This window comes from Mobula birostris, chromosome 5, assembly GCF_030028105.1.
Source record: "Mobula birostris isolate sMobBir1 chromosome 5, sMobBir1.hap1, whole genome shotgun sequence".
Taxonomy (NCBI): Eukaryota; Metazoa; Chordata; class Chondrichthyes; order Myliobatiformes; family Myliobatidae; genus Mobula; species Mobula birostris.
In genome coordinates this window covers 178576974-178590878 of record NC_092374.1, presented here as the reverse complement: position 1 = coordinate 178590878, position 13905 = coordinate 178576974, and the positions used below count along the sequence as shown (strand labels likewise).

At 43.9% G+C, this 13905-nt stretch overlaps 1 protein-coding gene across 1 annotated transcript in view; it reads right to left on the bottom strand.

Annotated features, from left to right (window-relative positions):
* Positions 1-227: 227 nt before the first annotated feature.
* LOC140198075 (uncharacterized) overlaps positions 228-13905 on the bottom strand; it is a 151849-nt gene continuing 138171 nt past the window's right edge. Inside the window, exons 5-9 of the mRNA XM_072258949.1 lie at positions 10180-10428; positions 7504-7773; positions 6443-6718; positions 1546-1661; positions 228-1460 (exon numbers count right to left, since the gene is read on the bottom strand). Coding sequence (XP_072115050.1) covers positions 1582-1661; positions 6443-6718; positions 7504-7773; positions 10180-10428 — 875 coding nt within the window. The 3' untranslated portion in view covers positions 228-1460; positions 1546-1581. The remainder of the gene's footprint in view (positions 1461-1545; positions 1662-6442; positions 6719-7503; positions 7774-10179; positions 10429-13905) is intronic.

Below are 13905 nucleotides of genomic sequence, written 5' to 3'. Positions count from 1 at the left end.
GGTGTTTTTGATTTGCTTTTTAATTGGTTTGGTACAAATTATGAGTCAAATAGCCTGTTCCTATGCTGTACATTCCACTGTTCAATCTCCCTCCAGACATAATACGTTCCAACCACTACCACCCTCTGCCTTCTTTGGGCAAGCCAATTCCGTATCCATGCAGACAGGTTTCTATGGATCCCATGCCTCATGATGTCTGAATGTCTACCAAAATATTTCTGGATGAGAAGACCATGACCCGTCACAGGAAGAATGTGCAAACTCCACACGGACCATGCTGGAGATCAGGATTGAACCCGTGTCACTGGAGTAGAGAGGCTTTGCTCTACTTGCTGTGTGATAGTGCCTTCAGATAACAAGCTGAGAGTCCTCCTCGACCCAACCAGTGATATCGACAAGGCAATAGCAAAGGCTGACACTTCAGTCATAATAGCAAACAGTACACATGATCCAGGGAAATAACCGCATTAGACCTTAGAACAGAAAACATTACAGCACTGCAATAGGCCCTTCAGCCTATAATGACCATGCTATTCATGATGCCTAATTAAACTAAGTATCTGTCTGCGCATGGTCCCTATCCCTTCGTTCCCACAGGTCCATGTGTCTGTCTAAATGCCTTTTAATGACCAGTATGATGTCTGTTTGCACCATCACGCCTGGTAATGCATTCCAGGCACCTACCAGACTTAGCATATTAAAAAAGAACAACTCCTTTAAACTAAAGTGATGCTCTCTAACATTGGACATTTCTGGGCTGGGAAAAAGACTGACTACCCTCTGTCTGGTGCTGCTGAGGATTATATAAATGCCCATCAGGCTTACCATGCCTCCAACACTCCAGAGGAAAGAACACAGATCTGTCCAAACCACCAGCAGGGATAGTGGGCATATTTACACCACTCTATGAACCTTAGATTAATTTTTAACTCTACGTCAGCCCAAATTGCACCAATATCCAGGGGTTTCTGTTCCTATTTTAAAGAAAATGTTGGACCCTCCCAATCTCATATTAAGGGAAGAATTCATCTTAGGTATCCAGAGTTCACAACAGGAATTCACTCTTCCATTCAGGTCTTTCCAAATGCCCAGTAAATCTTCCACTGCTTTATCCCACTAACTTGCCTTGGCAGTAGTTCCTCACACCAATGGTCTGATATACAGTATTGCATTGGCGTTAGGGTTGGGAAGAGCTATTCAGGTCAAGTAGGGCTTTACGAATGAGAAGTTGAAACTTCAACACACCACAACACTGAAACCTGATCGCTGAGTGAGATGTAAGAAAAAGTTATAACATTGCAAAACAGACGAGCTGTAAGGTGGCAGAAGATTCAGCTAAGCATTTCCCGCACTGGAGCCAACACTAAGCTTGCTTAGGTGTTGAACCATTAATCACAAAACCAGGCAGAGGATCCAGCTTGTGTTCAGAGCTGAGCTTGAGATTTGGGCCAAACACCCACCTGCAAAAGGAAAACGAGAAGAGATTGGTTGAGCAATACTGTGACAGCAAGCAGGATTAGTGAAAGGACCTGCGTGTTTACCCACCTGCACTAAAGTCTTGACTCTCTCCTTGCTGCTCCTCTACACCACTTTAATCATCATCGTAAGTGTCGCCATCAGCCCCAGCAAAGGACCTGCACCACGAGGCTCCCCGGCTCCCACTCACCAAGTAAAGATTGGTAAATTGGTAATATTTTAATATTGTTGTCACATGTACCAAGGTACACTGAAAAATCTTTATACTGCATGCCATCCACAGATAATTGCATTACAATTGCACATTGAGATAATACAAGGGGCAAAAATAACAGAATGCAAAGCAACTTGTAACAGTTACAGAGGAAGTAGAGAGCAGGCACACAGTAAGGAGCAAGGGCCACAATACGGTTGATCGTGACATCAAAGGTTAAACGTGCCGTACTATGGAACTCTACAATACTGTTATAACAGCAAAATAGAAGCTGTCCTTGATCATCAGTGTGTGCTTTCAGGCTTTCGTACCTTCTGCTCAGCAGAAGATGGGGGAAGAAGAAAGAATGTATGGTGCGGGCGATGTCTTATTCACTGGAGCTGAGGAGAATGGGGTGATCTTATGCATATTGACAAAGGAAGGAAGTCATTAAACTGGAAAAGGTGTACAAAATATTCTCAAGGATGTTGCCAAGAAAGGTACACTTGAATTAGAAGGGGAAGTAGCATAGCTTGGCATTATTTTCCCTTGAATGTAAGAGGTTGAGATATATAGAATAACGTATAAAATCATAAAGAGCATAGAGAGGATGAATGCACAATCTCTTTCCCAGGATTTGGGCATCAGGAACTTTAGGACAAAGGTTTAAGGTGATTAGTGAAAAATATAATAGAAACCGGAGGGCCAACATTCTCAAGCAGAAGTTGTCAGCACAGGGAAGGAGATGCAAGAGAAAATGGTTTTGGCAGCTACATTAACAACATTTTAAACAAAAAAAAAATCACTGGAACCAGTAGATAGACAGGAAATGTTTGGTAGTATATGGGCCATGTTAGGAATTTTGGTTGGCATAGACCAGTTGTGCAGATGGGCCTGTTTTTGTTCGGTAAGGGTCTATGACTTCTCTGAATATCAGTCATTTCTCAGCCAGGAAGGTCTTGACCCATAGGCCGAATCACTTCTCAGTTGTTTCTTTCCTTGAGCGTCTATTATGTTTCTTTGGCCCATAACTCATAATTGCTTCTTACGACTGAACACAAACAAGAGAAAATCTGAAGATACTGTAACCTTGTAAATAATAACTTTCAGCAAGGACATGGGACATGTTTTTTGAAGAAAGAAACGTTCAGAGGCGTGTAAGAGAAGAGTGGAGCTACTTGATCAGCTCTTTCAAAGTGATAGACAGGGTGGTAAAGAAAGCCTACAGGATTTATTAATCAGGGCATAAAATATAATTTGTTTTATTTAGAGATACTGTTCAGATCAGCCCCTGCTGGACCAATGCACTGCACCACCCAACAACCCCCCTATTTAACACCAGCCTCATCATAGGGCAATTTACAATGACAAATTAACCCACTAGCTGGTACGTCTGTGGACTATGGGAGGAAACCGGAGCAGCCAGAGGATATCCAGGCAGTTCATGGAGAGAACATACAAACTCTTACAGAGGGTATTGGAACTGAACTCTGAACTACACTACCATGGTGTTCTGTGAAGCTCTGGTGCAGCTTTACTGAGGAGATACATCATCAGGTCAGTCAAAGAGGTAGGTATAGTGATGAACAAAGTGTACAGGGTACGAGTGTTCATTAATATGGGCACAGAATACAAGACCAAGGAAATTATGGAACAGCTTTACAAAACATTACCTACGCTACATCCCAAGTACTTGATGCATTTTCAGTCACCAACCCAGAGGAACAATTTGATTGCATGGGACAGAGTACACAGGAGATTCACCAGGAATTTATTGGGATGCAGTGTTTCAGTGAAGAGGCTGGGTTTGATTTCCCTGAATGGGAGGAGGTTGTGAGAGGAGCTGATGGCATTATACAAAATTGTTAGGGGCATTGAAAGGAAAAATGTACAAAATGCTGAAAGAACAAAGCTTTTTTTTTACTGCAGTAGTTTGTATACTGCTCCTGCTTAATTTCTTTTATAAAACAGCAGCAAACTTTTCCCCATGGCAGAGTTGCTTATTACTGTAGAGGTAGGTTTAAGGCAAGGATTAAGAGATTTAGAGAGAATAGAGAGAAGATTTTTTTTTAATTAATGGGTTAGTGGGAGATGGGAATGCTCTGCCTAAGGGGCTGGTATAGGCAGACATTCTCACAGCGTTTAAAAATTATTTTGATATCTACGAAGTATAAGAAGCTGCAGAGAATTGTTGACACAGTCAGCTCCATCATGCGCAGAAACCACCCCACCACCGAAGACATCTTCAAGCGGTAGTGCTTCAAGAAGGTGGCATCCAGTACTCAGGACCCTTGCCATCTGGGACATGCCCTCTTCTCCTTTAATGCAATCAGGGAAAAGATACAGGACTCACAAAGAAGACACTAATCAGAAACAGCAGGAATCCTGCAGATGCTGGAAATTCAAGCAACACATATCAAAGTTGCTGGTGAACGCAGCAGGCCAGGCAGCATCTCTAGGAAGAGGTGCAGTCGACGTTTCAGGCTGAGACCCCTCGTCAGGACTAACTGAAGGAAGAGTGAGTAAGGGATTTGAAAGTTGGAGGGGGAGGGGGAGATCCAAAATGATAGGAGAAGACAGGAGGGGGAGGGATGGAGCCAAGAGCTGGACAGGTGATTGACAAAAGGGATACGAGAGGATCATGGGACAGGAGGTCTGGGGAGAAAGACAAGGGGGGGGGACCCAGAGGATGGGCAAGAGGTATATTCAGATGGACAGGGGGAGAAAAAGGAGAGTGAGAGAAAGAATGTGTGCATAAAAATAAGTAACAGACAGGGTACGAGGGGGAGGTGGGGCCTTAGCGGAAGTTAGAGAAGTCGATGTTCATGCCATCAGGTTGGAGGCTACCCAGATGGAATGTAAGGTGTTGTTCCTCCAACCTGAGTGTGGCTTCATCTTTACAGTAGAGGAAGCCGTGGATAGACATGTCAGAATGGGAATGGGATGTGGAATTAAAATGTGTGGCCACTGGGAGATCCTGCTTTCTCTGGCGGACAGAGCGTAGGTGTTCAGCAAAGCGGTCTCCCAGTCTGCGTCGGGTCTCACCAATATATAGAAGGCCACATCGGGAGCACCAGACGCAGTATATCACCCCAGCCGACTCACAGGTGAAGTGTTGCCTCACCTGAAAGGACTGTTTGGGACCCTGAATGGTGGTAAGGGAGGAAGTGTAAGGGCATGTGTAGCACTTGTTCCGCTTACACGGATAAGTGCCAGGAGGGAGATCAGTGGGGAGGGATGGGGGGGGACGAATGAACAAGGGAGTTGTGTAAGGAGCGATCCCTGCGGAATGCAGAGAGAGGCGGGGAGGGAAAGATGTGCTTAGTGGTGGGATCCCGTTGGAGGTGGCAGAGGTTACGTAGAATAATATGTTGGACCCGGAGGCTGGTGGGGTGGTAGGTGAGGACCAGGGGAACCCTATTCCTAGTGGGGTGGCGGGAGGATGGAGTGAGAGCAGATGTACGTGAAATGGGGGAGATGCGTTTAAGAGCAGAGTTGATAGTAGAGGAAGGGAAGCCTCTTTCTTTAAAAAAGGAAGACATCTCCCTCGTCATAGAATGAAAAGCCTCATCCTGAGAGCAGATGCGGCAGAGACGGAGGAATTGCGGGAAGGGGATACTCTCGCAGCTATCTGGACTATTCCTCTTCTCACCCTGTCTCTTGCAAAAATGCCATCCCCTTCTCGCAATTCCTCCATCTCCACCGCATCTGCTCTCAGGATGAGGCTTTTCATTCTATATTCCGTCTGGGCAGCTTCCAACCTGATGGCATGAACGTCGACTTCTCTAACTTCCGCTAATGCCCCACCTCCCCCTCGTAGCCCATCTGTTACTTATTTTTATACACACATTCTTTCTCTCACTCTCCTTTTTCTCCCTCTGTCCCTCTGAATATACCCCTTGCCCATCCTCTGGGTCCCCCCGCCCTCCTTGTCTTTCTTCCCAGACCTCCTGTCCCATGATCCTCTCGTATCCTTTTTGCCAATCACCTGTCCAGCTCTTGGCTCTATCCCTCCCCCTCCTGTCTTCTCCTATCATTTTGGATCTCCCCCTCCCCCTCCAACTTTCAAATCCCTTTCTCACTCTTCCTTCAGTTAGTCCTGACGAAGGGTCTCGGCCTGAAACGTCGACTGCACCTCTTCCTAGAGATGCTGCCTGGCCTGCTGCGTTCACCAGCAACTTTTATGTGTGTTGCACTAATCAGAAACATCTTCTTTTCTTCTACCATTCATGAATAGTCATGAACCCATGAACACAACCTCATTATTCCAATTTTTGCACTAATTACTTCATTTTATAATTTATGTTATCTTTCAGTCATGGAGCACTACAGCACAGAAGCAGTCCATTTGGCCCATCTAGTCTGTCAAAATGCCATTTTGCTTATTCCCTTCAATCCACACCTGGGTCTAGACCTACATACTCTTCTCATCCACACACCTTGGGCTGGCAGTCTTCCCTCCAGCTAGTAAATCTCACCTATAGCTACAGTATCATAATTTCATGAGTTGGTCCATGTTCTAAGCTCATACGCCTTTTATGTCTTTGCACTGTACTGCTGTTGCAAAAGATCAATTTTCATATCATAATTCTGACAAGCACTTGAATCATCGAGGAAGAGAAGGCCGAAGTACAGACCAAGTACTGGTTGGAATAGACTGGCACCAGAGGGTCAGCATGTATGTGGTGAGCCAAATGGCCTCCTTCAGTACTGTATGAATTTATGAGCCACCACAACAGAATGAAGCAAATTCTGTACCGTACGATGACCTACCTCCCTGCACCATCAGTGCCCCCGGCAGGCTGCTGTGCTTGACATGACAGGTATAGATGTTCGTATCATTATCCTGCAGCTCAATGACTAGTTCCATCCAGTATGTATCATTGTAGTTTGGTAGCACGGTCACCTCGTAGCCCTTGGAGACAACCTGTCCATTCTTCAGCCAAGTGGCATTGATAGCACGGGGGTAGAAGGGAGTGATGATGCATGACAGACTCTCGCCCTCAGTAGCTGTTGGCCTCTTTTTCAACACCTGAACCTCTGGAGCAACTAGGGAAGAATGAAGAATTAACGTCACTAAGTCAACACAAACTTATATTATCTTACCATTACAAATGGAAGTTACAGTGTCCAAGAGTGGGATTCTTACTCTTTACTGCCTCAGACCAGGACCTACCTCACCATTAATCACTATCCTGCCCGAAATCATCTCCTCAGCTCAAGTCCATGCAGACCATAGCCAGCAGTAATTTTCATTCATCTGACAGGCCTAGATCAAGGTTACAGCCACCGTTACCAATCTTTATGTCACCCATAGTCCCAAGTCAATATTACCTCATATTCCAAGATTGATCATGCCATAATCACCCCAAATTAAGTTTGGTTTACCAGCCTTAATTGGGAGATCCTTCAAAATTCCTGATCAAGAGATGCCCTCAATGTCCTGGATTGGGAGATCTGTTACTGTGTCTAAATAGAAGTTCCAACACAATCCTTGACTTGGACATCATTAGTCACCTTCAGTTGAGGTACCCTTCACCCCAGATAAGGACATTGCTCACCATTCAGAATTGGGAGATCCCCCAGTGTCGCAGATTGGGACCTCTCTCATCTTCTTAGACCAGAACACTGCTCACCAAATTTGGTCATGTCACTTTGATTGTGAGTCCCCTCATTGTGCTGAATCAAAAACTCTCTCACAAACTCAGAATCAGGCTGATCCCATCTATTTGTGTCAAGACACCCCTGAACATCTCAGATCAGAAGTCCATCAATTGTCTGAAGCAGGAGTTCCCTCACAGAGCTTACAGTATGTAATCAGATGTTCCACTTGCCTTGCCTTTCAAGCTCCTCTCTGCCAAGCCGAAGACCTTTCTTCAAATACTGGATGCAGCTACTGTTCAGCATATAAATTTCAGGAATATCAGCAATATTAACTTGCTGAAGATAATCATTGACCAACATCAGGACACCAGTGGTAATACACTTCCCGGTAGTGAAGTCACAAATGAGCTCTCCTAAATCTTGGCAGCCAATCTTGAGGAAGGTTTTGAATGTATTTGCAGACTGCGTGCAGCCCAGAAGCCCCTGGATGTATCTGATGCCTGGAAAGGACCAACAGGTTAATCTGTGTTAGTGGCTGAATATTCGAATTCTTCAACCATTCCCACCTGCATAATGTCTTGCTAAACATGTAAATACAATGTGCACTGTCTCAGTAGGGTGAAGTATATGACATGTCCCCTTTGACCCTCAGTCATGCTTATTGATGTACAATATAGGCATCACAGCTTGGTATGGCATCAGGTCTGCTCATGATCACAAGAAGAAGAAGAAGAAAGCCCGAGTGGAGTCACTGGGACGCCGTCATGATGGTGTTTTTTTAGCCGGCTTTCTTATTTTTAAAGAGGCCGAGTTGCTAGCTCGACGCTCAACCCAGCATGAATGGAAAGCGTGCAAGGGAGACGGCTGGATTCGAACTCGGGAGCCTTCGCTCAGAAGTTCAGTGCTGATGCCACTAGGCCACTGGTTGGCTCATGATCACAAGAAACTGCAGAAAGTTATGGACACAGATCAGCACACACAGCGCCCCCCTCCGCACATTCTATCTACATTTCTCGCTGCTTCAGTAAATCAGACAACAAAATCAAAGACCCCATCCATCCACCAGCTTTAAATTGGGGTGGGGCAAATTATAAGGGCATTAGGCAGGTACTAAGAAGCGTTAATTGAGAACACTTTTTCTCTGGCAAATCTACAATAGACATGTGGAGTGTGTTTAAATATCAATTTCTAGAGTACAGGAAAAGTATGTTCCTGGTTAGAAAGAAGGACGGGGATGAAAAGATAAGACAACCTTCTGATAGAGGTTAAACAGAGACATGATTAGAGAGCATCCGTTTCCCAGGGTTGAAATGTCTAACACCAGAGGACATGCATAGAAGGTGAGAGGTGTTGGTTCAAGACGGATCTGAGGGGTAAGTCTTTTCTTTACTCAGAGTCATGGATGCCTAGTACAGTGGTAGAGGCAAATACATTAAAGGACTTTAAGAGACATTTGGATAGGTACATTGATATAAGGAGGATGGATGTATATGGATGTGGTGTAGGTAGGACAGATTAGTGTTTGGGTGTTTTTGATTAGCTTTTTAGCCGGTTCAGCACAACACTGTTGCGCTCTTCTGTGTTCGATGACATTCTCTCTTCTTCCCCATCCCATAGAGCAGAAGATACAAAAGCCTGAAAACATATATCACCGGGGTCAAGGGCAGCTTTTATCCTGCTGTTATCAGTCTATGTATAATCCCCTGGTACAATAATATGAAATCCTGACCTCACAAACACCCATATTATGGTTTTACACCTTATGGTCTGCTTTCATTGCACTTTCTCTATGACTGTAACAATTCATTCTCCATTCTGTTATTGCTTCCTCTTGCACCTCAATGTACTGTGTTAACGAAATGACATGTACAGATGGTGTGCAAAACGAAGTTTTTCACTGGACCTTAGCAGATACGACAATAACAAATCAATTTAGCAATTTACCATGAAGCACACAAAGCAATGGCAAAGAGCATGGGATCACAGTGTTCTGCATGCAGTGTGTGGTACACATGACAGGATCAGTAATGAACGTGAGCATGAGAGTGTGGCACAGTGGAATATTGTTGGTGGAGGGGGTGATCTGTACAGAGTGTATATCATTGCATGATATAATGCAGGGGTCATGATGAAGGACTGTGTACTGCATATCAGTGTGTGGAGAAGGTAGCACACCAACATCTTTGCTTAGAAGTCTAAGGAGATTCAGCATGTCATTGAAAACTCTGACAAATTTATAGAAATCACGTCCTAGTATTGAAACTCTCTCCGATGGAGGACATTTACCAGTGAAGGTGACATTCTTCAGCAGGGACAACCACCATCAGGGCCGTGTCCTCTTCCCCATGCTGCCATCAAGCATGAGTTACAGTAGCCAGAAAACCCACACCTCAAGGTTTAGCACCTTTCCCTCCACTGCCATCAGGTTCTTGAACCAAGCTGAAAAACCCCAACATTACTTCTCATGATTTTTCTCCCAATTTGCATAAGTATCATTATGTTTTTGTACACATGCAAATTACACGTAATATATTTGAATTTTACTTTATATTAACTTATGTTTGCTTGACCCGTGCGAAGCCAGAGAGGCAGTGGGTCTGATTCTCATTATTTCTCGGAGGAGATCGGTGTGGAATGAGCACTGGGTTCTCAGAAATAGATTCTCAGTTTTTTTTGAAGGGCAAAATTTCTCTTGCAAATGTGGGATACAGATGGAATGCTTTTAATTGAAGGTAAATATGTGTTAGAGGATGTCGGGAAGGCATATAACCCTTGAAAGATTTGAAACCAAGGATAGGAATTTTAAAACTGATACAACCTACTTTGGTCCATTGAAAGGTCAACGTGTTTTCAGTGTGCAAGTCACTGTGAGCCTCGAAGAACAGCGGAAATCAAAAGACACGTACCAAGCATCGAGGCGAATGGAGTCAGATTAGGAGGAAGTAACTTTTTAATTGCGTCCGGGATCTCTTTCTGGTTTTTCCAGTCGTTAGCTGAAAAGCCGTCCATGATCCACTGTCGCTTGGCTTCTACCCTCTGGATGGTGCTGTCATAGTAGCATATCTGCAGGTCATCCAACATCCCAACCATGGAGATGTATGGCAGCTCAGGAATGTTTATCGAATGGAGGTAGAAATATGTCAAGCTGTGGGAGACTGAAAAAAAGAAGAGAGTGAGAGAGGAGTGTGAGAAAATAACTAAGGATGCCCTCCATTTATAAGGCAAAACTCTGGTGGAAGACTCTCCACTTGCCCAAATTAATGCACAGGCACACAAATTAGGCACCCACCTCACCCCTGTGATTGGCTCCCCATCCACGTGGAACCACCAACACTAAAACAGGCCTCACTGCATCAGCCAGGTATAAATCCTAAGCAGCTCTGGATAGAAGAACCCAACTGCAGTGGGGACAGGAAATGAAGGGTCCCAATCCTCCAAACTATTGAGCAACCTGGGTATCACTATTGAAGATGCTTGGATAGGTACACAGATAGGAAATGTTTAGAGGGATATGAGTCAAATGAGCCAAGTTGGATGGTAATCTTGGCTGACATGGACCTGTTGGGTGTAAGTGCCTGCTTCTGTGCTGTGAGGATGTAGCAACCACTCTTGACACTGACTAACTGAGGGCTTGTCCAAAATTGAGAGAGCATAGACTTAGTACTATCCGGACCTGAACACCATTGTGGATATATCCACACTTCGAGTACTGCACCAGTTCAAAAAGGCAGCAACCAGCCACCTTCTCAAGGACATCTTGGGTTGGGGAACTAAACAGTGGTTCACTTTGTGAATCCACGTCCATGAGTGAATAAAGCAAATAAAATATTTTTAAAATGAAGCTTCATTTACCACATATGTAACACCACTGTAGCACCTGTCTTATTGTGTGCAACTAGTCGCTGCACTCGTTGAGAAAATCAAATTACATAGTACTACACTGGGTGCTAGTAGGCCATCAGAAGCTTCTAGGTATCGGAAGGAGGCAGTGAATAGAAACCACATACTTCTGGAGATAAGTTCTGTTTATAAGAAAACAACAATATGTACAAACTATTTACATGAGCAAGAACAATTCAAAATTCCAACATTCTGTTTAGGTTCTAAATTCAGATATCAAACCAAAACAAATTCCTTTTTAATTAGAATCAGTGAGATTCCTTTATGACTCTAATTTCTCGAACTAATTAGATCTAGTGTAGTTCCCTATTTAAAAGTTTACAGACAACCTTTTCCTTTTTACTTATCCCTAGTTAGTTAGAAAACCAAACATAATTCCCATTTTTAAGTATTATAATTAACTTCAGTTTCAGTTCCAGTGTATCTACAAGTTTAAACTGAAATTCAAAAATTATATATACGGTTTAATCCCTTTCGTAATTCTGCAACTTTAGAACTTTTAAACAAAGTAAATCTCATTCAGCGACTTATCAAAGTCTTTGTAAATAATCAGTTCTTTCAGAAAATCTAATTTGGATTCTTTGAATGAAAATGAATTTACACATCCAACCATATTAAATCCTTTGCGTCATTACACATTTCGTTCCTGCGCTGGCTCATTGAATCTTGAGTAGCTCACCATCTTCTTTCTTGGCTCATTGGACTAATATAGTTTATCATCCACGGCAAGTCAATTCACAAACTTGCACAAAAACTTGACCAAATCCCTTGGTATGATTTTATAAAACTAATGTCCAGTTACACGGTAGAGATCTTGGACACTCGCCTCTGCTGATATTGTCCCGTTTTTGCTGCTGCATGTTATAGCCGTAGCTTCAATAAATCTTTGATCACTATTGTCTCTTCTGCAGGGGTTTCACCCTGAGATTTTCAAGTTACTAGGGTAAAGCTATGCATTAATAATTCCACTCTTAACAGTTAATGTCTTCAGCTTCTAATCGTTTCTGCGTTTCTCTCTCCTTCCGTGCCTGCGTCAGCCACGCCTTGTTCTCGCACAGCATTTTTTTTCAAGTTCTCTTTGGTAAACTTCATTTTCATCCCTCCACAGGTGGAACTTTCTAACATTACGTCTTTGGGTTTAATTAACCTGGGTTACACATACACTTTCAAACATAGGAAAATATGGCGCCTAACGGTGACTCCTTTGTTTGCCTCTTCGGAAACAGCTCTACAGTATTTCCATCTTTAATATCTCTTATTTTTCCCTTTCAGGGTCCTTTTGAAGACTCTGACCTGCAGTTACATGCTGACTATGGTTCTTTGTGGGAGAGGGACCCACTCTCGGGTTTCACAACTGGCCGCTGTTCGGCACGCCAAGGGCTCCAGCCTAAGATTTCAGCTTGTCTTTAGAGGCCTAGGATCTCGGGGCTCTGGAGAGCAGTGGATCGAAAGTCGGTGTCACGGCAGGAGATCCGTGTGTCGTCAGGAGAGTCGGAAGATCTACGGCTGTGTGCCCAGAGACCTGATATCTTTGGGCTCAGAGCTCGTAAAAATGAAACGCAACGGGACTTTTAATGTCGTAAACTAGCGAGTTGTTTGTTATATCTCCCCTCTCGCCGTGAAACAGAGACCGCACTTCTCCTTTATTAGGGAGAGAGAGAGCCTGTGGTATGTCAAATGCTGGGTGAACAATGTAGTCTTTGGAGTACTGCACTGCAAGTCTTTGTCTTTACTGTTGTCTTGTTCACGCTCGAGTGCACGGTGGTGGATGCAGATGTTTTTTTTTGCCGGTGGGGGGAAGGGGGGATTGTTGCTTGCTGCCGCTGATGTGCGGGAAGGAGGGGAGCTGAGGGGGACTTTGGGGTTCTGACATTTAACTGTTGTTCATTCTTTGGGGCACTCCTCTGTTTTCGTGGATAGGTGTAAAGAAAAAGCATTTCAGGATGTATATTGAAATATTTCTCTGACATTAAATGTCCTTTTGAACCTTTGAATGCAGATTGCATCAAATTAAAACAGCTGTTGAGCATCCGGTAAGTGTTCCTGCATTCCTAGTGTCCACATAGCATGGCCACAACTCACTAATCCTAAATCGTACATCTTTGGACAATGGGGGCAAAGCACAGCATCCGGAGGAAAGTAACAAGGTTACGGGGAGAACATACAAACTCCTTACTGACAGCAGTGGAAGCTGACCCCCCGATCTCACAGTTTTGCCAGCTGCTACACCAACCATCTTGAATTGGTGTCCCAGCTGTGGTTTTGTGGGTCACACGCTCACCTCCCACACTAAAGATCGTCACATTTCTGCCCCGCTTGATACTTAAGCCTCTGAGGGAACAGTGCATTGGGAAAGGTGTTAGGTTAGGTGGAGCCCCTGTCTGCCTCTGCAGGTAAACCATGGCTCTAATTAGCGAGTTACCTCCCCCACACAACATTCATAGGAGCTCTCAACTAATGTCACCAAAAGCCAAACAGGATATCACAAAATACTTCAAAGGATCTTGATGTTTACAGATTAGCAGCTGCGTTTCCTCAGTTAATGACTACATTCAGAGAAAACACCATACATTTGGTCAAGATATTGTCACAATCGAGCAAGTATCATTTTTGACGAATGAGAGTAAAGTTCTTAACATCGTATAGCCAGACCACACAAAGACAGGCCATTTGGTCCATTACAGGCATGCGGACCAATGAGGAGGGTGAGATTTATTTAAAGCTAATTTTTT